Source organism: Aulonocara sp. 'chitande type north' Nkhata Bay, linkage group LG12 (assembly GCF_057382095.1).
Source record: "Aulonocara sp. 'chitande type north' Nkhata Bay isolate Kocher_YH1m ecotype deep benthic linkage group LG12, A_spYH_male_GT1.1, whole genome shotgun sequence".
NCBI classification, from domain to species: domain Eukaryota; kingdom Metazoa; phylum Chordata; class Actinopteri; order Cichliformes; family Cichlidae; genus Aulonocara; species Aulonocara sp. 'chitande type north' Nkhata Bay.
This window is the reverse complement of record NC_141355.1, coordinates 13,292,515-13,318,927: the sequence shown is the minus strand read 5'-3', so window position 1 is coordinate 13,318,927 and position 26,413 is coordinate 13,292,515. Positions and strand designations below refer to the sequence as shown.

Sequence of the window (26,413 nt, the reverse complement as noted above, 5' to 3'; positions counted from 1 at the left end):
TCTTACGAGTCTCGAGTTTTGCTGTAACATGATAATAGAATCAGAATTTGGCACAAAGACATGAAAGCATGAATATATCCATTGAGCCTGTGGTGGTGTGAAAATGTGCAGGATATTTACTGACACACTTAGGCCTGTTAGTACTAGCTGAGCATCCTTTAAGTGCCACAGCCTATCCTTAGTATTGTTGCTGACCAGGACCACAGTGTACCTATAGTCTGATGGCTGCCTCCAGCAGGTTCACTGTACTCAAAGGAGGTCCTGTTAAAGTGGCTGATGAGTGGATACTGTGTGACAGAAGTTTTGGAAAAGCTAGTAATTTCCTAAATATTTACAGTACAACTATATTTAGGGTCATATTTGATGCAAGAAGTAAATTTCCTAGTGGGCCTTCCTGTGCGGGCTTCCCTACCCAGTCCAGAGTGCTTTTGTGGTCAATTCTAATAGAAAAATGCTTTATGTCTGCCCAATTCAAATTACACTTGTTTATTCTCCGTTTATTCCAGAGGCGGCTCCAAACAACTACTAACTGTCTCCTTTGCACAGCCTGAGCACAGGGACCGACGCACGAGCACCACAGATGAGTGATTAAAATAAATTTTATTTTTGATATGGCATATTTGGTTAAACTCACTTAAGGTAGGCTTTTCTCAGTCTTTACAGGTACTCTGTATTGAGACTAAATGCAGTTTTTATAAATCATTTGGCATAACATTCTCTTTCCTTTTAGGTTCATATTTACAATCCAAAAGGCCACTTAATGCACTTTACAGGACTGCTATTGATGGACATTTACACACAATAATAAACACACAATAAACAACAAATACAGTTTGTTTTCTTACTCTTCTCAAAAACAGCATAAAATTATGTCCTAGTGGTGACATACCAAAGAACCAGTTTCAAGGGGTTAAAACGTTCACTCCTGACTTGAGAGCATTTGAAAGCGCTCAAGTTAAAAAGTGCACAGAGGGGGAAATATATATATTTTTAAAGTCCTTTTTGGCATGCCCCCACAATAAGGAAATTTTTTTTTTTCAACGACAAATGACAGAAAGTGCTTTGTTGTCAACGTGGTATTGGCTTCACAATCCCTCAAATCACTACTGAGTATTATTTTAATTTGTACGAACTCGCTTTAATTTCTAAGAGCTTCACTTTGTCTTGATATGCGATGAAGACCTTCAGGCTTGCCACGTCTTGCCTGCTCCGTCACTGTGCAGGATCTAATATCTTGGCTGGCGATGTCAATTTCTTCTTTTGAAAGCCTGGACAGAGAAATGACTGTGTGTTATTTCAAAAGACTTACAACAAAGCTGGATAGAGAACAAAACTCAAAGTGCAAACCTGAATCTGTAAGAGTCAACTGATTTAATTCTTCCTCCAGCTGCTCGGTGCTAATATTCAAGGGGCGTTGAGGTATGTCGGGCAGAGAACTGAGGATGGACTCAGCAGAGGGCTGCAGATTGGTTGCTGGGACTGTGGGTAAACCGGAGACGGAATCTGGCTTTGAATCATTCAACAAAGATTTCAGTTCTTCCTCCAGCTCATCCATGTCTTCATCTACAGAACAAAAACACAAAAAGACATGATTAACTTAGAGCTCTATTAAAATCAGATATAAAGCATCTTGTAGATACAGCTCAAACAGAATGACTTACCTGCAGCAGTCACACCGCTGGATATAGTCTGGTTCACCTCATCTTGAGTGTCACATAACTGTTTACAGAGAGGATACATGAAGATCGTTAAATGCTGGAGTTAACTAAAGTGGATCTATTATGCCTTCTCCTTATGTTTTTGTCATTCATATATTGTTAGAGTGATGCATTCTCATATTAATTATGACTAAAGTTTCAAGTTATGAGGTCAGTCCACATGTACATTTTAAGAAAAAGTATAAAATAACCACTTAAGACTTTAGTCCAACAATAATTAAAGTAACTTAACCATGCTGTCATATAATAACACTGAAAAGTATTTTCTACCTGGGTTGTTGTATTTTGTATTCTGTTTTTGCACCATGTGATCACATCAGTAATTTTTCAGAGTTGCACATCCCTAGTTGCTATCATCTCCTCCGCCATGGCCTGTTTGTACTCAGTGATGTTTTTTGTACAGTGAAAACACATTTACTTGTTGTTTTCATATTTAGCAGGAATTGTGCTTTGTTGGAGTTTTTTTTGAAGCAGTTCCCTTTTTAGGTGCTTTGTTATGCTGCTTTAGAGATGGTGGTGACTGTCAAAGTGGAGCCAATGAGAAATGATAATGTTATCAGAGTTGCTAAATTCTTATCAATTCCCATCCCTAAGTATATCTAATATCAGCACTGATACCACTACTTTTAACCTATAAAAGGCAGCTTATGTAGGGGAGAGCTGTGTGTCATCATCAGTTTGCAAATTCTGAACACATCATAATGAGTCCTACTTAAAAATAATAAAACATGCAATTAAGTTGAACATAAAAAGAAGTTGTGTACCTCCTGGATTTGATCCACAAGGCTCTCAGCGCGCTCCACAGTCACGTCTTTGAGAGAGAGCCTCAGGGCAGCCACTCCAGCCTGATATGCTTGCATAACCTAAAGACATGAGACAACAACCAGCTTGGTTATAAACAGCTGTACAATAAGGCTGTGGCAGCTCCTGTTAGTGTTGCCCTTACCATCTTATCACTCTGTGACTGGGCTATTCGATCCAGGATTTCCCTGATGGACTCCAGCTTGGCAAATAAGTTGTCTGCTCTCTTTTCTACCCTCTTGCGACCTCTCAAACACCTCAGTGCCTTTTTGTATTGACAGCAAACATAAATAGGTGCTGTGACTGCCATCGCATATTTGGTTGCAAGTGGTTAAATGACTTTTTTTTTGGTTTTTTAAACAGTCAACATTAGTAATAACCTGTGATTTCTTCCCTTCCCGCAGCAGAATCCTTGCTTCCTCTTTGCACCTGCAATTAGATCACGTAAAGCAATTTCAGCAACAATCTGTCTTTCTGAATCACTGTTCCTAAAAAATAAAATAAAATTTAAAGAAATCTGATGACACGAGTAGCACACAAACCAAATCAATCGTTTATTATAAAATGTGAGTTACTTGTCAGCCTCGAGGCCCAATTTCTCAACTCGCTCTCCAAGCAGTTTCTCACTGCGCTGCAGCTGATAGATGCCTATGTCCACGTCACTAACCGCAGACACGCGGTCCTGTCCAGGTAGACAAAACTTAACAATCTGTAAGAGAAAACACACAAGGACAGAGAGATTCCTTACATAAAGATGTCGCTGAAAATGTTAAATGTGCAGATTGTTAATGGTGGGCAGACTTACCTTCTCGCCTTCGTGCAACGAAACCATGACTTGCTTGTCCCTCTGCAGCTGCAGGAGCGCCATGCATAGGGTGCCCTCATCAGCACAGATGTTAGAGGAGAGGGTGCAGAGATCTTGAAATGACACAATGGAGCAGCTTGAAAATTCACTGCTGCGATAGACCCTGAGTAATTCTGCTGCTTTCTCCTGGGGAACAAAAAGAGAATTTTGTATTTTAATGGCTGCAAAATACTGGAGAAATGGAAAGAGAAATCCCTCATCCTAGCTGCAATTCAAAATATGCAAGATGTATTTAATTTGGCTCACTAATATGCAGCATCAGGGCTTGACATCTACTGCAATATGAAACTTAAAGTGCATTATGGGAGATCAAGATAAGAAATGCGCACAGTAATAACTTAGAGAAGTTATTGACAGTATAACTAAAAATGTAAAGATCTCAGTGGCTTGAATGTATGGATGTCAGCTGCTATGAATATGTGAACTTTAATGAGAACAACAAACCTTTACTAGTTCAATGATGACAAAAGACTCCTCCAAATGCACCCGGCTGCTACCCAAAAGAGCCGAGAAGGTCCACTTTAGAGGCTTCACTAGCAGCAGACCCACACCCCAGGACAACCAGCCACAGTCCACATTAGCAGCAAACTCCGACTCCCTCTGGATCTTCCCGCATCTGTCCGCCGAAAAAGAAAAAGACTGACCCAGACTGGCAGGCTTAGTGAGGAGGGGGGGGGCAGAGATTCACTTACGTGGCCATGGACTGGATGACAGTAGCCAAGCCAAGCGGTGACTTTTCTTTTCTCTTGAAGATTTTGTTCAGTTCCTGCAGATTGACACAGACGGTGCGGCGGTCCTTGCAGCTCTTCACGATCAGAGCCGTCCAGAAGTCCATCTTACTGTCCCAGTCCGTAGTGTTGACGTCTCGGTTCTCCTTGAAGTCGGAGAACATAAAATTCATCCGCTCATCGTCGTCCCATTCGAGGGGGAGCATAATTTCAGCGGAGTTCGACATTTGTAACACACAAAGCTTCAGTAAACCTGTTTATCGGCTAGCTTGCTGTTTTTGCCAATCGGACAGCTGAAGCAGCTAGCTTAAAACCGAAGCAGCGTTTGGTTAGCTAGCAACATCCACCAGGAGCCCTTTAAAAAGAGCCAGAATATCACCGCTTAACGTTTAATAACATGTAAGTCCAGATGTCACCTGCTGGGTTAATCCTACCATTCACATGCCACCTGCCACAGCAAACTGAGCTGCTTAACCATTAATAAAATATCTCGCTAACGCGAGCTATCGTTTCACATTCCAACAACAACAATGTGTGGTAACATGAGTTCACAATTCTCAGCCGTACGGAGAGGCGGCAACAGTCGTTCCACTGCGTAAAAACGTCGGGGTGACCCACAGGGACATCCCGAACAACAAAGCAAGCGCCCCTTCAACTTGCTCATGAATGCTACGGTTGCGCCGCTTATGAGCATACGAGAGGTACGCAACGTCTCTTAATGGAGTCTATGGACATTACCCATCATGGACCAGATTTCACAGTGTAAATGAAGGTGTGTCCCAACGCATAACCACATAAAATACAAGACACAAGACTATTTGGAGCCCATATTTAATTAATTATAGGATTTAATTATACAGCCATCCCAGTCATGTGCAGATGTACACAGCAAGAATTAATACAGTTTGTGACTGTTCAAAGCATAGACTGCGACAGGATCTTGACCTTGTCTTATAATTCAGTGATTTTGTTATAGTTCCATAGAGAGTGTCGGATAGTTGGGAAACGTGAAAGGAGTTTAAATACCTGGGATCTACCATCCAAAGCAACAGACAATGCACAAGAGAGGTAAAGAAGAGAGTGAAGGCAGGGTGGAGCGGGTGGAGGTGTGAGAGGCAGTTAGTTTGGAGACAAGAAATGACAGAAAGACAGGAGCGCAAGCTGTCAGAATTAGAAATGAATACGTGGAGACAGAGTTAGAAAGGCGACGCTGGTTGGGACATGTGCAGAGTAGAGATAGTGGGTATACTGGACAAAGATGTTGAAGATGGAGCTGCCGGCCAGGAGGAAAGGTTCAGACCGCAGAGAAGATTCACAGAGGTAGTGAAAGAGGAAAAAAACAGAGGGTTGGTGTGACAGAGGGGAATCCTAGGGATGGGATGAAATGGAGGCAGATGAGCTGCTTTTGTGACGGGAGCAGCCAAAAGAAGAAGAAAGAGAGACGGTATGGTATTGCTCCCACAAATCCCAAAGTTGAAGAAAGAGAGACGGTATGGTATTGCTCCCACAAATCCCAAAGTTTTGTACATGACCTCCGCCATGAAAAGCAGGGAAATCTGCAGCATAATAAAATCAGTGAATGTCTGTGTAAACTCATCTTATAAACATCATAAGAAAACCGAACTGCCCAATGCTCAAGTAGGTCTACGTAGTTTCTGTGTTTAGTTTGTTTCTCATGCGTCCTCAGATCTGCTCTGACACTTTGTTAGAAATGCAGATCCAAAACAGATCCATGAATATCTCATTTGTAAAGATAAAGATAGTCAAGGATTTATGTTATTGCATTGTTTTATAGAGATATACAATGTCATGCAAGTAGCTACTCAGATCAGCTAGCCAAGATGTTGGAAGTTAGAAAACTGATGAAGATTTACTGTCAATTGTACAATTACCAGTGAATGATCCAGTAGATGCACATGCATCTCATTGTCACATTAGTATGATATACAACGTAATCCAAAAACAACATTACCTGGAGCAGTGATGCAGCAATGACATGACACTTGTGTTATTAAGTCAAAGAACATGTTATTCTTTCAGATATCAAGGGATAGTGCATAAAAATAGTTTAAATACTCTTTTAATTAATTGCCTCGCTTAAAACATCAGAGGAAACAGCAGACTTTTATTTCCATGGCAAAAACAGTCTTTTACTCGTTTGGCACGTTTGACACATATCCAGGAACACCTCTTGTTGCTCGAACGTGTCTACTTGGCACTGAGATCCACCACCAGGTGCTGGTAGGCTAGGGTGTTGCCTTTGAAGCTGGCGGCAAGCAGGATATCCTTGTTGTCCACGGACACCAAATTGAACCCCCTTGGGGCTCTCATGTTGAGCTCTTGGAAGGGCTGAAAGCGCTGAGTGAGGTCATCCCACAGGTATACCCTGGAGAAGGAGAAATCGCTTCCAAGAATGAGGTACTGGCGAAGGCCCACGATGAAAGGGTACACTGCCATTGAGCCCCTGGAGGGGAGAGTCTGGATTTCCACAAAACGCTGCCCTTCCCAGCGGAGGATCTTGGAGTCACCGATGAAGCGTGTTAGACAGAGGTAAAGAACTTTCCTCACCCAGAAGTGCTTAACCATCTGTACATCGGCCAGCTCTGTGATCTGCGAGTGGAAAGCAAACTGTTTTTGGCTTCGGTTCCACTGGTAAACCACCGGTGGTTGAGAGGCGCTGGAGAGGATGAGATGAGGCTTTCCCCCAACGTCAAGGAACTCGACGTGGGTGTCTCGATGCCAGGGATGGAGGGACTGGTGGGAGTAGAAACCGTTGCTGTACCACCGATAAATGCTAGTGGAGCCCGCCTTGGAGCTGTCTGCTACCACAAAGTACCATTCGCCGTCCAGCTGGAAGGTCTCCACAAAGTTGGGCTTCCTTACTCGACTGGTGTCAATGTCTTGGATCTTTACAAAGCGCTGCGGGTCCTCTTCCCACCTGTGTTAGCAGAAATGCTGTCAGTGCATTCCCAAAACTTTAAACAATTAGCTCAAAAAGTTAGATGAGTGGTTCACTGACTCTTTTATCACATCTTTGATAAAGGTAAGAGCAGCAGGTCAGCTTAGCCTTGCAGAAAAGCTGCAAAGCATCAGTAATTTTAGGCTATGAGGTGAAAATATTTTGATAAAACCTTGTGTGACTGGTTGCTTCATCTGGCAGCAGATCACAGATCTGACGAGTCTGTTTTACATTATAAAGGTAAAAATACACCTGCCAAGCAGTATTTATTTTTCAAACAAACTGCAGCTTGTACTGCTGAACGCTCACTGTAACTGACAGCTTACTGCTAACACGACTGCTTCTTGCCACAAGCCACTAACCGCAGCCTTAGCTAGGGTGCAGTGTGGCTATTGAGAGGTGGGTCAGCTGTTTGCTCCTCTTGGCAAGTGTTGCGGACTGCAGAGTCTAATGAATGGAGCCTGAGCTACTCCATTTGCACTCTGAACTTGGTCAAGCTTCATCCTTGTACCTACCTCTCAGAAATCTTTTTCACTTGTGTGAAGGCTTTCTGCCAGAAAGGCTTTGCCAAGACAGGAGAGGTAGTACATAAAGAGACAAACGTGCCCACATTAGAATGACATAATAGTGGATAAATGGCAAATGCGGGTTTGAATTCCACAGTAAACCTAAATTTAGTGTTGATTTTTTTTTCAAAAGATCTGTGTTTCAGTTTTCAGACACAGTTTAAGAACCAAAAGTACTTGGATAAGTTTAGGCAACAAAACTATTGGTTAGGGTTAAGAAAGAATCATTGTTTGGGCTAAAACAGACCCCATTCACACTCTTAACCAAGTGTCAGAAAAACCTGGCATAAAGTTCTAAAGACAATATCAGAGGTGGGACCAAGTCATTGTTTTGCAAGTCTCAAGTAAGTCTCAAGTCTTTATCCTCAAGTCTCAAGTCAAGTCTCAAGTAATGTCAGGCAAGTCAGAGTCGAGTCTCAAGTCACTGGTGTAAAAGTCCGAGTCAAGTCACAAGTCTGAAACTTTGAATTTCAAGTCCCTTCGAGTCTTTAAAAAAAAAACAAAAACGAAAAAATAATGTTGCAGTTATGCTAAATGTAAATATTAGACCATGTAATTTTTTAATCTGTGTTTTTCTCAACACATGACAAAATAGTGAACTTAGAAAATATACACAAATTGTGAAATTGCACCTCTTTAAAATGCAGCTCAATTAAACCTAGCTCCAAGAATAATTTTCACCGACAGTTCTGAGATAAGCTGCATGTTATTCTTGGATGCGGTTGTAGGACCGGCTTTAAAATCGCATGACAAAAATATCATACATATTAAAAAAAACTGAATCACCAACGTAGCCTGGAAAACATTTGCTAGTTAGATGAAGTCAGCTATCTCATCTTAGCATATTTATATGCATATTTATAATTATACGGTTCTTGGAGTGAGTGCATACACTCATGAAGTTTAGTAACTTCCGGTCACTGCAACAAGCCCAGGTACAGTTTACCGACGGATGGGTGCAGGACCTTGAAATGCACCGTGTAGAACGAAAGACCATCGTACGTATCATAAGTTTACCAGTCTCACAAATCGTCGTCATAAATACACATTCGTTAACCGTTTATTAATAGGACCTTTGAGCTCAACGGTAATTAATTAGTAGTGGAAATAATTTCTGGTACCCATCACAGAAATGTAGCAGTGACAATAATACTGTATGCTGTAATCGTACTGGGCAATTAGTGATACAAAAAACCTGTTTTATCCTGTGAATAAAAGTATATGTTTTTGTCAATGTACCATAATAACAGAAGCGAAACGCAATATTGTGTCAGGACAATTCATTATTTATGCACAATAAACAAAGGAGCATAGCGCGACAATTTCTGTTCAGCGCCAGACTTGCTTGTAACCTATATCACCAATTATGTTATGAAAATGACGTATTAAGTACTAAAAAACACTGACCTTCGTGTAAATGCTTGGAGCAGACTAGCCTGTTAGCTGGAGTGTTCTGGGACGTTATATTTGATCTTTGAATGGCTGCAATCCAGGCCATCCGTCGCGTCTTTGTTACTTTGGAAACATGGCTCGAACAATTTCTCTTCAACGACGTAATCCGATAACAACCGATCTCTTTACCCGTCGGCTTCCCGTGGCTGTCATGCGACCGGCTATTGCAGTTAATAATACAACAGCTTCTTGACATTTTTGTGTTTCTTTTTATCGCTGTGTGACTGATTTCAATTGAAAGCCTGCGTGCGCTAGTACCGCTTGCCACGAGTTCCCAGAATCCTTTGCGGTTCTACCCGTGAATGACGTCACATTTTCAATCTCTATATAATATGCATGTTAAATTTTATATTTGGGGTAAAATATCAAGTCTTTTCAAGTAAACCGGTTCAAGTCCAATTCAAGTCCCAAGTCATTGGTGTAAAAGTCCAAGTCAAGTCACAAGTCTTAGAACATTTTTTCAAGTCAAGTCTAAAGTCATAAAATTAATGACTCGAGTCTGACTCGAGTCCAAGTCATGTGACTCGAGTCCACACCTCTGGACAATATTGACCTGTGTGTGTGGATCTGTGGCGTTCCTGCACTATTTAAAGCTCCACTGATTCTCCCTGTTTCCCTGTATTTACTCAAGCTTCAAATTTACCCAGCAGATATTAGAGTGGAGTTACTCTCTCAAAAATAAAGGGAAATAAAGCACTATGTACTTAGCTGCTCATATTTAATATACTGGAGACATTTTACAGGTCACCAGTGGTATGTGAGAAATAACTAACAAATCTTACTTGTATATGTGAGATCCACCGAAAAGTTGAGCCACGACCATGTAAAGTGTGTTGTTAATCACCACGGGTTTGCAGTACACGGCGGAACGAGCTTCAAGAGAGACACACGGAAGTCAAAAAACATCAGGACCCGTTCCTTAACACAGCGCTGTACACACTCATATGCCTTCATCCTCAGCAACTTACAGGTAATGTTGTGAAACCTCCTGAAAACCATTTCCACGTGATCCCATATATACAGGGTGCAGAACCCCGAATCAGGCTGAGCAAAGGCCACAAACTGATCTCCATTGAACTCATAGGACTCAACTGACACAGAGTGGAAAGGGAAGGTTTCGTACACTGCAAAATCTGTAGGAGGAGAAACCAGAGGCAGCGTCATGGCCAGAGACATAAGAGAAGTCTAAGTAGTCAGTCAGGAGTTCAGTCTTAGTAGTCTAATAAAAGATTAAGGTTAAACCTGCACTGATGCAGTTGAAGTCTCGTGGTGTAAGGTCGCGGATTCTGCGTCCTTGGAATTCAAAGGGGCTGGCGCAGTAGATGGCGGGAACAGAAGTGTTGGTCTTCTCCATCCAGTCTACAAGCCACTTGATTTTACAGTCACAGCGGAAAGAGTTCCCACGCAGGTCTCTAAGTAGCAGGTGGGGATCAGGGAAAACATGTGAAGTTCAGTCTTGAAAGCTCAAACTTAAATCTTTCAGCAAAGAGTGCAAATCAAACAGTTCATTTTTTAAAAACACGTGTGTGTTTCAAACAAGAACCGAAATAGAAACAAAGCTCATGCTCCAGTCAGACAGCTCTGTGGACCATTTGGCTGGAGTGTGGCGCTCCACTGAGGCCTTGGGGGAATCTGAGCAAACCACTGTTCATAGTGACAGACTGTAGGGTCAAAGCACTCGAGATGTTGAGGCAGATTTCAGTGTGGGCGCACTTACAGATCTGTGAGGATGTCTAGATGTTTGAAGAGATCTCTGGGCAGCTGCTGCAGGTTGTTGTTTGAGAGAGAGCTGAAAAAACAGTTGTCATCGTGTCGTGATTTGTAGTAAGCAGTTGGCTGCGTTAGTTGCATAAATGCATAGATTATTAGCTCGGTCGTGTTGCTAAGTAACAGGTTCTTTATTGGAAAGCGTTACCAGAAAAGTACTCACAGATGAGTCAGAGATTTGAGTCCTCTGAAGGTATGCTTCGAGAGAGCCTGGATGTCGTTGTTCTCAATGAACCTGAGGAGGGAACAAATTATTCATATGTCACACAGTGATGTTAAACTCTGAAATTCAGCCATTCGTCATTGGACGGAGGCTGTAGCAGCAGCAGGGTTTTCAGGGATTAGTCAATTTTTTTCAAGGGCTGACTTTTTCTTTTGTGTTGTATTTTTTGTATTGGATGTATTCTTATTGAATGGTCCTTGTATTAACTGCAAGGAATTGAAACACTAAATGTTAAAAAATATATTTCCGTCTTAGCTTTATCTGATTAAAACCCACAGTCTTACAGAGAGCTCTGTGTTCAGCATCATTTGATCCTGTTCTGTCTTTGTCTATTGATATCCGAGGACATGCTGTACATCATATGCAGACTCTCTGGCTGGATATGATATTATTACTTTATTAGAATTCACAGCGGGTAGCGATGGTACTGGCACTGATGCAGGCCAGCAGCCTGAGGCATAGCCATCATGGAAAGCTGCACACCCCAGAGCATCAGCTAACGACTCTCTAAAGCTCATCGATTCACAGATGGCATATTCAGCTTGATCACACTGCAGAAGCAAAACACTTGCTGTCGCGGGCAAATTTATTTTCTGGTTTACTTTTGGCATTCTTTGCAATACTGCGGAATTCTGTGCAGATTACTGTTATGCACTTCACTGAGAAATAAGATGCCCGCTATGGAGGACCGTTACTGACTAAATGAATATATTTGGGATTGAATTAGTTAATTATTGTATAACATTGAAACTGCTTCTGTATTTATTTAGCTATATATTTTTTTCCATTGATTTTTATCCATCAAATTATTATCTAAAAGTAATTTGTTTACGTAGCTACTTAAGTACTATTTTCACATTGCCTTTTTATTTCCCCAAAACTGTTAATAAAACGTATTTCTGTGTTTTATTTTTACACTTTTGCTTTGCTATCTAAAGAGAAAAATGAATTCTTTAATCAAAGTGTGAAAATAAATATGGAAATGAATACAAATATAAAGAAATATAGACACAAACTGAAACAAACCTGCTAATGTCTCCTACATTTTATGTTGGGTTTTTAAAATTATTTATTTATTTGTTAGTTTTGCCGTTGTGGTCCTCCATATTGAAGACTTACTTTATAGACATAGTTTAATGAATCCCTGACAGCTCCAATGAAATAATTATTTTTAAACATAATGTAACAGTAGCACAGTAAGATTCAGTTTATTAGTTTGGAAAATATGTTATTTCTATTTAAAAAATACAGTGCTGTGCAAAACTCCTCATTTCTTTATGTTTTACCAAGAAATGGGAGGGGCAGCGATTTATTGAAATGGGCAAACATAAAAGAAATATGGAAATGGAGTATATAAGGAAAACACAATATATATTTATACAATGAAAAATCAATATTTGGTATGATAATAGTTCTCCAGGCTTCTTGAAAGACATTCAAAGTTCTTCTTTGGATGTTTGCTGCCTTTTGTTCTGATCTCTGTCACCATGATCCCATGCTGATTCAATAAGGTTGAGGTTCAGTGGTGGCCAATCCATGACCGATACTGTTGCAGTATCTTTTACCTGTCCAGGTATGTTTTCACTGCATTGGAAGTGTCATATTTTGAAATTAATTCTTTTCTGAACTGTCTGCTATGACTGGAAACACACAGTGTTATGACTGACACAGGGACCAGTCAGGAAAGTAGAATATAGAAAGGTTTGTGAGAAAAAGGAGGTCTGAGAGATTTTGGGATACCAACTGACTGTGAGCTTTGAAAGTAATGAGCAAAATATTTTTTTTCGCTTAGTTCAATGGCAATCCATTAAATTTAGACTTAGTGATGATCTGTTCTGCAGAGTTGTGTACCATTTGGAGCTGATGAATGAGTTTTTTAAGTAGACCGACGAGAATGGCATTAAAAATAATCCAAAGAAAAAGGCGTAGTCTGGAAATGTCACACAGGTGGAAGAAGGCTGACAGTAAATAATCACTGAGGTGGGCAGCAAACGAGAGAGTATTGTCCAAGATGAATCCAAGACTTTTGACACTTGCACAAGTGTGGACCCAACAACTATCTATAGAGACAACAAAAGGGTAGATTTTTGAAAGAGATTACTTTGAGCCAATAAGGATAACTTCACTTTTATTGCCATTTAGTTTGACCTGATTGATTGCCATCCAAGTGGTGATGGCTTATAGGCAGGTGGTGGGGATAAAAGGGGGAACGTATGTGTTGGGTTTTTGGAAACATAAAGTTGTGTTTCATCAGCATAGAAATAAAACTGTATTCCAAAATTAGAAATAATAAATTATAAATAAATTATGAATAAATTATGAAAGTATTACAAATTATGAGTCCCAGCATCTCTGAGGGACACCATGTGTGAATGAGGCTGATAGAGAGCCTTGAACAAACTGTTTCCTGTTAGAAAAGTAGGATGTGAACCATTGTAGTCCTGTGTCCTGGATTCCAATGCTGGCAGTCATTCTAACAGAGGATGGAGAATTATATCAAAATTGGGACTGAATGTCAAGGAGGATGAGGATGATGAGAAGCATGGGATCTAATCCAAAAAAGAGGTCACCAGTGATTTTAACAAGAGCTGTTTGAGGTTATTGAATATAAGGTTATTCCATTTGTCTCATCCAAGCTGAGTAATTTGTTGATTAGGCAGTATCTGTAAGTATTGAGCCAATCTACATGCACAGGCAATTCAATTTTCTTAGACAGCCTTTTGAGTCATCCCACAGGTTTAGGCTGGCAGAGCTCAGAGGTTGATCATGAAGAAGACTCTGACAGTGCGGGTTTTAAATAGATCCAGCGAGTTGAATGCACAGGTTAAACTGTAATCATAGTCATTTACCAAAGCAGCAGCAGAAATAAAGGGTGAGGAAATAATTAAACTGGTGAGTGTGGTGAGATTAATGCTTTTGAGGGGGAAGTGTCATGTTTCTGTTGAGATTTTTTAGAGGCAAAATATTGTCACAGAGGGTAAGCTTTGATCTGAGATGGGAAACTCCACAGCATTAAAATGAAAAGGTGTGACCCCAGAACGGCAGACTAAATCGAGCATATAGCCCTTAATGTGGGCAGGAAGATGAACACATTTTCAAACAGATCTAACAAAGATTGAAGCTATCCAGGGTGAAAATAAAATCTTGTCCAGAAGCATCAATAGCTTTATTAAGATTAATATTAAAATTATATCTGTGAGTAACTACATATAGGTCAGCAAAATTGTTTAGTGAGTTTGGTAATAAAACACTAAACAAAGAAAACAAAATATTTCAGGTACAAGGACTGAACTGAAAATGAGAGAAAAAGCAGCCAATGTCCAAAAAAAACAAAGAAACTTTCAAAAGACTTTCAGAAAGCCTGGAGAACTATTGATCAAGACCACTTTGGGAAATCACAAGAAAATCTGGAAGCAAAATATACAGAAATGAGGGGTGACTGGAGATTTTTGCTCTGTACTATACAAACTCTTGTTTTAAAACAAAAACCAAAGATACCATTTTTGTTATCAGTGCATATAAGACAGTAAACTGAAATATGATACTACAATGAATTTTATTGCTTTAAAGACTAAATTAATAAAATAAAAGTAATTTGCAAATGAGGAAAGTGAGACACTCACAGGTACTGCAGGTGAGCCAGACCAGCAAAAGCATCATCAGCTATAGTAGTGAAGGTGTTGGAATTCAAGAGTCTGCGCAAAGAAGGAAAAGTTAAATCACCTTACTGTTAGAGTTCTACATGTCCAACAACAGAAGACACAAAGCAGCTGGTTGCCATTTAAAGTGTTAAAAAAAAACAACCAAAAAAAGCCAATGTCCTGCTATCCTAAAACGATTTGTCACAATTTCAGTGTGTAAATCTCAATGCAAGGCAAATGTTTTGAACAATAACACATTAGGACTATAAGGAGACGCACAAATGCAGATGTGCACACGAGCGCCTTACTTATGATTGCATCTGAGGACATAAAGGCCCTTTTGTTTAGAAGAGCACAAGTGAAGGGAGTCAGTCATTGGCAATGACACTGATACAGAGCCACTTAACCCTTATTACTTGCGCTGTCACCACTGTTTTCAATAACCATTCATTTCTAGTACAGTGGCTCAAGTCCTTTCATTGTCCCTGCTAAACAAAAGATGCCCGCGTGCTGTATGAAAGCGTACCTGTGTGACAAAGCGCCGTGACAGCGTGTGTGCGTTTTATAAAGGGGGTAATAGCTGTACACTGGTTGCTTGAGAGCTTGTGAGTCAAAAGTTTGCAATGTTGTGCAGTTTTAAGGGTGTAGCGTGGTCAGGCAACTCACAGGAACTGCAGCAAGTGAAGGTGTGAGAAGGCTCCCTCAGGGATCGTAGTGAAGGCTGCGTTCACCATTGTCCTGTGTAGACAAACAACAGCAGATGTCATCAGATGTGTCACACGCCATGTTTGTGTCTAAGGGTTGAAAACACCAGATTTTTAATATTTCTTTGTCATTTTATAAGCCTGTCATCTTTGCCTGTCATGTGCTTGCAGCTTGAATTGCAGTCGTGGCTGCATCATTCGATAGGCCAACAGAACTTTACTTTTTTCTCTTACTAAATGAGGGCACCACCACCAGCCCGTGCTCTTCAATTCCCTTGACCCAACAGTCAAACACCAGTGATGGGGGTTAACATCATCAGCGCCTTGTAACCTTTTCGGTGAAACATAACCTTGCCCCAGTCAAGCTTTCACTCCTCATTATTTGTGCTCCATTTACCGAGCAGCTCTCTGTGCCCTCTTCAAGATTAAATCTCTCAGAGGAGAAGCAGGTCTCCTGCAGTGAGAGAGGGGAGCTATTGTTAGTATTCCTCCCTGGAGCTTGATAGGATTTTTACTGCCATGCTCCCTCAACTAAGTTTACCATGCCTTCGCCGTAAAGGGACATTATTGTCACTGTTACATAATACTGCCAATGCAGAGGCGAGCTGCATTGTGAAAACATCAGCAGGAGACGCACCTTTCTTCACTTTAAAGTAACTAAAAGGCAAGCGAGGGGTTTTTCATGCATCATTACATAACGCAGGGTGACATCAGTGATGTAGCCGTCGGTGCCAGCCTGCAGACTGCCGAGATTTCACACAGGTTAAGATAAAGATGCTTCTGCTGAGCGAGAGGGAAACATATAAACAGAGAACTCACAGAGAGATGATTCCAGGGGGGAAACTCTTGGGGATAGCCTTGGTATCCACACAGAAGGCACTGTCTTTGGTGCAGGAACAGGTTGCAGGGCAGCGGGGTATCTTTGGGGCTCTCCTGCTGTCTGACTGCCCCGGCAGGCAGAGAAACAGACACAGAACCGACAAGCAGGCTAGCCTCACCCATCTTGGTCCGATTTCCAGCATCGTTGGTCGGGAGGAAAGGGGAGCTGTCTGAGTGAGCTTCTTCTTAAAGTTTTAGATCAGTAGCAAGTGGCGTGTTTGAGAGGCGGTGGTCAGCCTGCCTACAACACAAGCGCACAAAAGACAGAGAAAGAGAGAGAGAGAGATAAGATGGGATGTGGGTGAGAGAGGAAAGGAAGGTAGAAAGGAGGGCGAATAAGGGTAAGCCTGTGTATCCTCGGTGGGCGTGGGTGCTCTGCAGCCTCCCTGGATCTGTGCAGTCTTTTTCTGTGTCCCTGTCAGGAGCTGCTGCCAGGATGCACACTGCAGGAATGATGAGCGAGGCTGCTTTCTCTCCACCAGGACCTGTTTGCAGTGCCGCTGACAGTGAATTATTTACTATTACGCATGCAGAAAACCTCTAAAACAGCGGCAGCAGCAGGGAGAGACGGGATAAAGATGAGAGGGTCTTGTAGAAGACGTCTCATCAGGTGCAGAATCCTGTCAAGCTTCTGCAGTCAGGAGAGCAGACAAGGAGGCATCAAAGACACAGGCAATATGTGCGTGCATGACTTCATGTGTCAGTGGTTGTATGTGTGGGAGGGTGTTTTTATTCTGTCTGCTTCTAAACAGCAGCCAGTGCTGAGATTTCTCTTATTTTGAAGGTATTAAAATAAACATGACTCAAAAAGAAGGAAGAAAAAAGTGAGAAGGAGAATATGAATGCTACCCAATATACAGAAGTGTATTATTATGTTATGAAATAATCTGAAATGAGTTTCTCAATCTCGGCAGTCAAATGTGTAAGTAAACAGGAAAAAGTGTAATCAGTAACAACAATGGCTGAAAAACAAACCCTTGTTTTTTGTGTGTTATTGCTACAGATTGTTTATATGGTGATACACGTTGCTTTTATATATTCAAATACATAATGCAGGTAATGGGGATCAGAATAAACAAATGTGCAATTACAAATATAAGAAAAGTGTACTATTTATTTGTGTTGACACAACTAAAACCACTGTCTACACAGCAATTACCCTAAAAGTAAGTTCCATCACCTAATTTTTTAGGTGAGCTTTAGATGTTCAAAAAAGCGTTTTCAATTAAATAATAAATTGAAATCTTGATTGCTTAAATGTTGTAAAACACATGCTGCTAAATGCAATAAAATGCACAATGGGAGCTGTAAGAGTCTCTCTTTGTGCCTTTCTACAAAAACAAATATTTTTTTCTCTAGAATATTTTCATTTTGTTTATCAAAAGAAGTAGCAACAGGATTATGAAGATAATCATCTAATATCTGATAAACATCAGATTGCCAGCGTAAATTAGACGCAATCCCTGTCAAACTCAGTACTGCCTCCAGACACCAGGTGGTGCTGTTGTCAATAAAATGTACAGCATGTTTAGGGCTGTCAGCTGCACTGTGGCCAAGTAGCTGGTGGCAGGGGCTGCAACCTCAGTGCCAGGCATTACCAGCTTTCCTGCACAACGACTCTGTTGTCACAAGTGCAGAGACCCTGCGACGTGCTGTCTGTCCAGGTCTCAGCACATTGTTCCCAACCCAGACGCACAGCATGTGGTTTTAATCATCTGATTCAAAGCAGCAGCTCTTTGTACTTTTTTTTTTAAGTAGAGGGTAACTCTTAACAGACACATGTAACCAAAAGTGTGATTTTGCTTTTGTTTTTTCAGTCCCATATTCTCTTCTGATTTACTGTGTGAAACACAATCAAACCCATTACTTGATGTCCAAAAGCAGAAAATACCAAAAAATGTCTGAATGGGGCATATATTTGTTTTGCCTTGGGACAGTCTGATTCATATCTATGAGCAGCTTCTAAAGAGTGTAGTGTTTTTGAAAATCTTCAAACTCGTGAAGCTGCAGCAACAGCTTTCGAGAAGCAGTTACAAAGTTGGGTGGTGTCTCTTTTGTGCCTCATCCAGTTTAGGAACGCCATTTCCTGTACATTAGCTATTTTTATTGTTTATTTTCTTTTGTACTCCATGTGGCGTGTTTGCACTTGTCTCATTTTTTTTGTGCTAACTGTATTTGTAGATTTATGCAAGTTATGCCAAGTCAGGAGCAGTTAAGTCCTTGCAGAGCTCCACCCAATCCGAAACCTCCGGTGGGAACCAGCATAATTGCATGGCATAAAGAAGGGAGCATGAAACAGCAGCTGGAAACCCTAACATGGCCCATGCGGAGGAATCTGAAATGCCGCTGAGCTTAATCCACAAAATTCTCCCCATACAAGTGTACTTAGTAAATCATAGGTCTCGGTTTTAAATACTGTTTTGGAAAAATGTGCTGTGTGAATTCAGTCGACCCTTAAAAAATTAAACACTGAATTGCTTTGTTTGCCAAGACATAGATGAGAAGTCTTCCAGTCAGCTTTAGTCATGATGTGAGTGTACCCACAGCAGGCTTTTAGTTCGGCTTAGAACAAAGTATCACTCAGTTTTAGAAGTGCATCAAAGTGGCACCGAGCTTACAATCTACAGTACTGTGCAAAAAAAAATGTCGCCCCTCATTTCTTTATATTTTGCTTTGAGAAGTGATGTTGAGCAATAGTTCTCCAGGTGTACTGCAAAGTTGATCTTTGGATATTGGCTGCTTTTTCACTCATTGTCAGTCCAGTCCTTGTATCTGACCCTTTCTCAAAGGAATCTTTTTTGTTTGTCAAGCCACTTAACACTGACCTGTGGATCAATCAAGCATTTAAAAAAGGCACCTAAATCAAGGGATTGGCAAAGAAGCTAATTTAAATTGTATCTTTGTTGTTAGCAGACTAAATTATTTATTCCAAATTCTTTAGTTTAATCCATGAAAAAAATGCCAAAGATAACACAGTCTGACAGCTTTAAAATATTATTTTCTTATCAACAAGATTACTCACGAGGACATATTAGCCAGAAACGTGGCTCGGGATTTTAGGGTGGAGTGCAGTGTGTTTTTAAAACATTCAAATTGTCAACAGTATTTACAGAGGAGGTCAGGGGAGAGGTACAGCAGTGTCTACAGCCATATGTAAAACACAGTGGAGGCTCTGTCATAGTTTGTGCAGTCAGATTTTGATTAACCATGTAGTACCAATAAGTGTCAGATTGGCAGTGGTTTCATCCTTCAGCATGCTAATCATCCCAACATACTGCTAATGCAGGAAAAGCATACCTATAGAAAAATACACACACGTATTATTGAAGCAGTGTGGCTGTGTTGAAGAATAACTGTGGTCATACCTAATATTGACTTTCAAGCTTATTAGAACTTTGCAAACTCTGTTTTTTCACATATATACTATATACATACATGGAAATCCGTGTATGTTTGCATGTTTCAGTAAACTGCCGCACCTACTTCCTATTTCCCTAGCAAAATATAAAGAAACGAGGGGTGGGTCAAGAGTGTTACACAGCACTGTGAATCTCAACAAGAAGCAAATAATACTACAGCTTTTGTGTGTGTGTCATCATTTGTTTAATATCACATCTCTACCCATTTTTAGCCCTCCTTTTGGTCTCTGCCTATTCCAGAGGAATATATCCCTGTCTGCTTGTTTCTGGCTGCGATTAAAGCAGTTCAAATGAAGCTGTGCATAACATTTGTGGCCTATATAGCAAACACTGAGCAAAAACTGTCTATAAAACACTATTAAACAGAAAAAAGTTGCACACTGTCGCATCATTTTCACTTTTAATTCTTCATAGTTTTGTTTCAATTAGTTAGTTATAGCCAGCAGAAATAAATAATTTGATATTTTTTCTCATAAGACGAGTAGAACATGAATAATCCAAGGCTTATTCTGTAACTGCATTAACAGCCCCGAGGATAAACTTCGAGGACTGTGCTTCTACAGGCAGTGCACCCTTAGCACATCTCTCAGTCAGGAATTATATGGAATTAACAGCTGTGCCTTTTGAACTGCTTTGTTTCATATCAGCCCTTCGGGCAATCAAGGAAAGTTCAGCCAAGTTACCACTCACTCTGAGAGCTCAACATTAAGAGGAACACTTGCTGAGTTTGGCAAAAATTAGTCATTGAACATTACAAGTGTTCTCGTCTGCCAAACTCTCACCATCCCATTATATCCTCTGCTGTCTGGCACGAAGGTGTTCTAAAATCCAGACTTTTCACCTCTTCTCCCCAAAGCCCTGCCTTACCGGGAATCAACCCTATTTGGACAACTGGAACTTTACGTCACAACTTGAACAGCGTCCCCGTTCTCCTCCGTTTCAAACCCACATCCCATTCTGATTATGTGCCAAGCAGCCTGAAAAGACCTCTCTGTCACTCTGTTTCAATTTCTGTTTGGTTTTCATAGTTTGGCATGGTGACTGTTCAGGAAAAGGCAAAGAGAAAAAAAACTGAGTAGGAGGAGAGGTGAAATTTGCTTCACCTCAGTTCTTTTCAGGGAAAATCAGAGCCGCTCCAGGCAGCGGATTCACAAAACTGTCAAAGCTTCAGTCAAACGTGCGCACACGCAGACACGGCGCAGCGTGTGCACTTCCTCTGGAATTCTTTACACGAGTTGATTAACAGAGATAGACAAGGGCACATATAAACAGGGGATTCTGAGGCATTAAATCATTAACTTCATCTTCAGGTGTCTCCATGAGGCCGTCGGCCGATTCATGCCAGTAACTGAGTTGGCTGAATTTGAGGACAAGCTGACGTCAGGCCTGGTGAGTCAGGAGCCATTGATGCATTCACACGTGACCAAAAATTCAATAAGTTAGTAAGTGTCTGTCACAACAGGCCACACGAATATATCACGTTTGAACCTGTCTTCGACGGCCAATCGCAGAGTCGCAAACATGCCAGTAAAACTGATAATCATTTTATATAAGACAATAAAGCTAGAGCTCTCAGTCAGGTGTTACTACTCCAACTAAGCCAGTGAAATGGAAAGCAAGGGACAGAGCACAAGCAGGCTGGATACTTTCAAGGTTTCCTCCCAAACTGTGCCAAGAAAACAACCATTCCAAATTGCTCTAATTCCTTGCCCTGCTATCTCTAAGTGAGGCACAGTCGCTGGAAGGTATGTCAGCCCATCTCATCCTAGGCTCAATTCAATTAAAGAGAGTACAAAGACATATGGCTCAGGGGCAAGTGATATGATTAGAGTCTTCTGTACGAGGACGCCGCAGCTTTGATTCATACCCTCTTTCATTTGGTCACTCACAGTGTGAGTGTGTGTGTGTGTGTGTGTGGGGGGGGGGGGGGGTATTTGGTGCTGAAACAACTAAGCTCTCCCAGGTGGACCTGTAAAAGGCTTGCTGAGCTAACCTCCTACAATCAGCTCGTCATGTTGTCATTGTCTTCTCACTGGAAACCGGCTGCAGACAAGAAAATGCTACATATTTTTCAGTTTATCATCAGTCTGTCATATTGAGACCTTGAGCGTCAGGAAAATCCTCTTAAACTCAAGACTGTGCTACTGTCTTGGTTTCCATTCCTCACAATGCAGAGGAGCAACTGTACCCCGTACCCCCGCCCTTCGAGCGGAGCTGCCATAAAAGACAAGCGATACGCCTCTTGGGACAGGGATGTGTCGGAGGAATGCGTGTGCAGGTATCCTGCCGCCTGTGGGGACTGTGGAGGAAGACCCGGCACGCCAGTTGATCTCGCTTGATAAAGGCCCTGACAGGCCCAGATTATATGTCTCAGCCTGGAGGAGGTGTCTGTGTCTCATTCCTGTGCTGAAGAAAGTCGATCTGGTGGGAAAGAGGCGGGACCATGCCTGTAGGCGTCAGTTTTTCTATGGACGCCAACACACACACACACACACACCTTGTCAGGCAGGCACCACTGCCACTACCCCCTCTCCACCCCTCTGCAAGCTTAACACCAAACAAACACACTCACCCATCTCATTTACCTGACCACACCTGTGCCTCAAGACGCCATGAATATTCTTTGGACAAATCATGACAGACATACAAAAGACTGCATTTTGTTTGTTTGTTTTCAGTTTTTTTTAATGCAGGCTTTATTTGGTAAAGTATACACTATGACTAAAGTCACTCAAATCATAGTGACTTTAACGCTTACACTTGAAAAACTACTAATAATGCTTCCCAGCTTTCTGTCACATAGTGCAGGCATACCTGGTACTTACACTCAAAAAAGTGAAATTTGGTGGTTATTGCATTTACAAGACTCTAACATGTAATTTAAACACAATGAATTTATGTTTCTAAGGTGAACGTAATAAAATCATATAGGAGCTACATGAAATTTACCAACTTACTACCTCTTAAATTTATTCTTGTTGATATGACATGATAAAATCTAACAAGAGTGGTTAGCTGCCTTAAAGACTTGCGATGTGAGATTCTAAACAACAAGAGGCAGGAAAGCACATGGTTTGCTTCGTGGTCATCTTGGAAAGGTAAGAGTGAATCTATCTTCATCCATCTTGATGAAAATACTTTTTGCACAAAGGTATCATTAGTTTGTCGATTCTTTTCAGTTCTATTTATTCACATTTGTTTTTTTGTTTTTAAAAAACAACAACAAATATCTGTTCGTTTATGGCATTCTAGCTAGCTAACACGTTATTGGAAGAATATAGCACAATGTCATGCTAGCATGATAGCCTAATATGAAAGACTTAGCTACTCCAAATATAGATATTGTTTATAACTTAACCTCTGCACATAAGCTAGTTTGGCTCTACCACAGAGACTGTTGTGATAAATTTACATTTTACGTGTGGGTTGTTGAAATTTGTAAGTTTGTAAGTTGCAACTGATGGACAGTGGTTTATTTAACAATTTATGTGTTTTTAGTACACTGAGGAGGAAAGAAAAAACATGAACAGATATGTTTTCCTGTTTTTTAATTTTTTTGAAATTAAATATTTTTCTACTTAATAAACTTGCAGACTTGCAGTTCCCTCCTGTAAAGATAATAAATGTTTAATCTTATCAGGTGGTGAAAGGTCTGGAGAGCTGGCAGGCCAGTTCATCAAATTCAAGGTGAGCTAATATTTTTCTTAAAAATGATCACATTCCCATGTTATGTCACTTACAAATGTAATCATTTGTAAGTGACATGTAGTTTTGAGACCAAGAAAACATTGCATTCTGATTTTATGTACACATCATCTAAACTTTCTTGAATTGGGGGTATGGCTTGATTAAATTAATACACAAAGTAAAAAACAATATTAAAATGACAGACTTGTCTAAAATGCATAAATACTATTTGAAAAGATTAAGACTGTAAAACAATAGCCTCTGTATTTCTCACAAATTCCTGGTAATTCAACTAAAAGTTCTTTAATCCCACTGCTAGGTCGTTGAGATGGATTTCCGTATATATTTGTTTTTTTCCCCCTCTGTGTATAAAGACTGATGCTGTTGAAATCAGAAGAGAATACATCGCCAAAGGTCTTTGCGTGTACCTGAATGAAGATCCTGAGAAGCTGGTGAAGGATTACCTGGTATGTTAACTTGCCTGTATCCTTAACTAAGGAGACGATCAAAGATAAGCTTGAACTACATACAAAAAGTTTCAGGGGATGGGGTTTTCCTGTAAATTACCGGTGGCTGTAAAAAATGACCTTTTAAAATAGGAAAAGTAAGAGCTTTATGTTTCTCACTGGATACTACACGCACCATTCTTGAGTGTTTTATACTAACCTTATTATAATATCATTATAATAACCTCATTCATACACACATTCATACAAGATTTTTATGTAACATTTACACTTCAATGGATGTATCAGGAGCAACTTGGGGTTCAGTATGTTACCCATTGATAGTTTTAGTATCAGATTAGAGAAGCCAGGGATTAAACCAGTAGACAACTTGCTCTATCTCCTGTGCCACAGTCACCCCTATCACAAGATTTTGAAAGACAGGACATTGTTGAGGTATTGAATGAACTTCTCTTGAGTCAGGAAAAATATCGGGCAGTCATTTTTGATTACATTTACATTATTATAAAGCTTGAATGAATAAAGCTTTTAGGTATTTTACATTAATGTAAAACAGATATGTACTTTTAAAACGGTTTGCAATGGATATTAGTGAGAAATCCTTATCTTTTTTGTTTGTTTGTTTTATTGTTACAGGAAGTTGATAAAAGCATCGCCACTGCCATAGCAGAGACAGTCTTTAGCATCTGTGTCTTTCGATCAGAGGGTGCGGAGCCTGGCGATGACCCTCAGGATGTTATCATTGTTCTAGAGGGGGTGGAAGTGATGGGTGAGTTGGGCAATGTAGTTTTTGCAGTGACAATGTTGCTTGGTCTGGTCTATTCACTGAACCTGAGCTACCCTCTGGAACTCAGGTACACCTTTGAGGTCCTGCAGAAGATTCTTATGGAATTAGATGCACACGAACTATACGTTATGTGAAATTTGCTATAAATTCAATAAATTGGAGAAAACAAAAAGATGTGTATGACAAATTTTTAGATGTAATAGTGAAATCTATGTTAACCAGACTCTAGACTTTGTTAAATGCTCCAAAAAATTACTCTTTAAATTAACTTAAAATAATCATGGAAAGAATTTCCATGTGCTTAAATTGCTTTCTATTAGCATTAAAGACTTGTGTTGGAATAACTTAATTTGTATGAGTTGGTTCAACTCAATTAACTTAAGCTGGGACCAAATTTAGTAAATTAGTTGGAGAAAACCTACTGAATTGAGTTGGAACAAAACTCTTCAAGTTGGATCAACACTATTGAAATATATTGGATCAAAATGCAGTAAATACGTTGATTCATCAATCTTTAATTAAGTTGGTCCAACATGAGTGCATTAAGTTGGAGTAACAGAATTGCATAGTGCTAAAATAAAGCAATTTAATCACGTGGAAATTCTTTCCATGATTTTTTTATGTTCATTTGAAGAGTTATTTTTTTGAGTGTACAACATTCTCTCTCCTTACCTTTAAAACCCTGCGCTCATCCACTTGTTGCCATTAGTCTTGTTGTGATCCTCTGCACCTACATTTAAGTACCAGTAACAACCGCCAAGGACTAAGTAAGTACCCGATCCATACATCAAAGTGATACTGTAAATCACCGGCATTATTATAAAGTGCTGTAGCCCACACACGGAGCACTTTATAACTGCTTTGAAAAATGGGCTAACAGGAGACTGGTTTTATTTTACAGCCTGTGTGCAGTTAAAAATAATATCAGGAAGCTGTTAAAAATAGATGAAATATATAGATATAGTAAAAACACTGTAGCAGATCCTAAATGAATACTGTCAGTGTTTTACATTTTTTTGTTTAAATACAGTGTGTTGCTGTCATTTTACATGCAGCAGTGTGTATGTTGGGTCATTTATGTAAACAATGCTGGTTCAAAAGGTCAGACTGGAAATTGCAGGAAAGTGCTGTTATAGGCGTATTTCTCCAGAGTTATCAGGACATTTAGATACTTAAAGAGCAGGAGGCAACAGACCTACAATCACCAGACACTTTAGTGCTAGTGCTGGGTTGGACTGTCTTTTGCCTCCAGAGCTGTCTTAATTCTTTGTGGCAAAAATTCAACATTGAGCTGGAAACATTCCTCAGAGATTTCCCACAGTTGCTGCAGGTTTGCTGGCTGCACATGCATGATGCAAATCTTCCTTTCCACCACATCCCAAAGGTGCTAGTATTTCAAATAGTCTTAATCTGGGTTTGAAAGAACGTTTCACAGTTTTAGGATACACATTCAATATTCTGATGCTCTGTTTGAGCTTCAGCAGGCTGTCTTGATGTGTTTGCATGCCTAAATGCACCGAAATGCTGTACATGGCGAATTAGAGGACTGTGTTAACAAGCAGTTAAATGGGTGTACCTGTTCAGACTGTAAAATATCCACATATGATAAATACCAGCTATGAAATACATATCATCATTCTCACTTCATTTACATATAAAACATCTCTATGCTGTGTCTTTCTGTGTATATGGTACCATTTGTACATAGTACAAATCATTAAGCCATTTTATTGACATTTGAAAACTTTCC

The 26,413-nt window shown here is 40.3% G+C and overlaps 3 protein-coding genes across 3 annotated transcripts; 1 reads left to right on the top strand and 2 right to left on the bottom strand.

The window, feature by feature from the left end:
• Nucleotides 1–583: 583 nt before the first annotated feature.
• On the bottom strand, nt 584–4,668 carry chmp7 (charged multivesicular body protein 7). The gene is made up of 10 exons (XM_086313615.1): nt 4,077–4,668; nt 3,829–4,000; nt 3,325–3,510; nt 3,095–3,228; nt 2,900–2,948; nt 2,665–2,784; nt 2,483–2,581; nt 1,662–1,719; nt 1,348–1,563; nt 584–1,268 (listed from the first exon to the last, which is right to left on the bottom strand). The coding sequence occupies exons 1-10, from the start codon at nt 4,337–4,339 to the stop codon at nt 1,213–1,215; spliced, it is 1,353 nt and encodes a 450-aa protein (XP_086169741.1). The 5' UTR covers nt 4,340–4,668; the 3' UTR covers nt 584–1,212.
• Nucleotides 4,669–4,871: 203 nt separating this feature from the next.
• lgi3 (leucine-rich repeat LGI family, member 3) lies at nt 4,872–16,999 on the bottom strand. Its single transcript, XM_086313614.1, has 9 exons — nt 16,244–16,999; nt 15,387–15,458; nt 14,703–14,774; nt 11,020–11,091; nt 10,807–10,878; nt 10,332–10,501; nt 10,058–10,222; nt 9,872–9,962; nt 4,872–7,050 (listed from the first exon to the last, which is right to left on the bottom strand). Exons 1-9 carry the CDS (start codon nt 16,444–16,446, stop codon nt 6,321–6,323), a joined length of 1,647 nt encoding a protein of 548 aa, XP_086169740.1. The 5' UTR covers nt 16,447–16,999; the 3' UTR covers nt 4,872–6,320.
• Nucleotides 17,000–21,890: 4,891 nt separating this feature from the next.
• LOC147317036 (uncharacterized) lies at nt 21,891–24,797 on the top strand. Its single transcript, XM_086313071.1, has 5 exons — nt 21,891–22,000; nt 22,726–22,820; nt 23,363–23,409; nt 23,784–23,876; nt 24,513–24,797. Exons 1-5 carry the CDS (start codon nt 21,891–21,893, stop codon nt 24,795–24,797), a joined length of 630 nt encoding a protein of 209 aa, XP_086169197.1.
• Nucleotides 24,798–26,413: the final 1,616 nt, after the last annotated feature.

What these genes read in the sequence shown, in the direction of transcription:
- chmp7 (XM_086313615.1), bottom strand. Translation starts at nt 4,339, where the DNA reads ATGTCGAACTCCGCTGAAATTATGCTCCCCCTCGAATGGGACGACGAT. An exon ending in TCATCATTGAACTAGTAAAG is followed by an intron (nt 3,511 to 3,828) that starts GTTTGTTGTTCT and finishes TTTGTTCCCCAG; the next exon opens with GAGAAAGCAGCAGAATTACT. An exon ending in CGTTGCACGAAGGCGAGAAG is followed by an intron (nt 3,229 to 3,324) that starts GTAAGTCTGCCC and finishes TTTCTCTTACAG; the next exon opens with ATTGTTAAGTTTTGTCTACC.
- lgi3 (XM_086313614.1), bottom strand. Translation starts at nt 16,446, where the DNA reads ATGCTGGAAATCGGACCAAGATGGGTGAGGCTAGCCTGCTTGTCGGTT. An exon ending in CCCCCTGGAATCATCTCTCT is followed by an intron (nt 15,459 to 16,243) that starts GTGAGTTCTCTG and finishes TTGTCTACACAG; the next exon opens with GACAATGGTGAACGCAGCCT. An exon ending in CTCAAATCTCTGACTCATCT is followed by an intron (nt 10,879 to 11,019) that starts GTGAGTACTTTT and finishes CTGTTTTTTCAG; the next exon opens with CTCTCTCTCAAACAACAACC.
- LOC147317036 (XM_086313071.1), top strand. Translation starts at nt 21,891, where the DNA reads ATGCAGAGGAGCAACTGTACCCCGTACCCCCGCCCTTCGAGCGGAGCT. An exon ending in TTCGTGGTCATCTTGGAAAG is followed by an intron (nt 22,821 to 23,362) that starts GTAAGAGTGAAT and finishes TAATCTTATCAG; the next exon opens with GTGGTGAAAGGTCTGGAGAG. An exon ending in AGCTGGTGAAGGATTACCTG is followed by an intron (nt 23,877 to 24,512) that starts GTATGTTAACTT and finishes TTATTGTTACAG; the next exon opens with GAAGTTGATAAAAGCATCGC.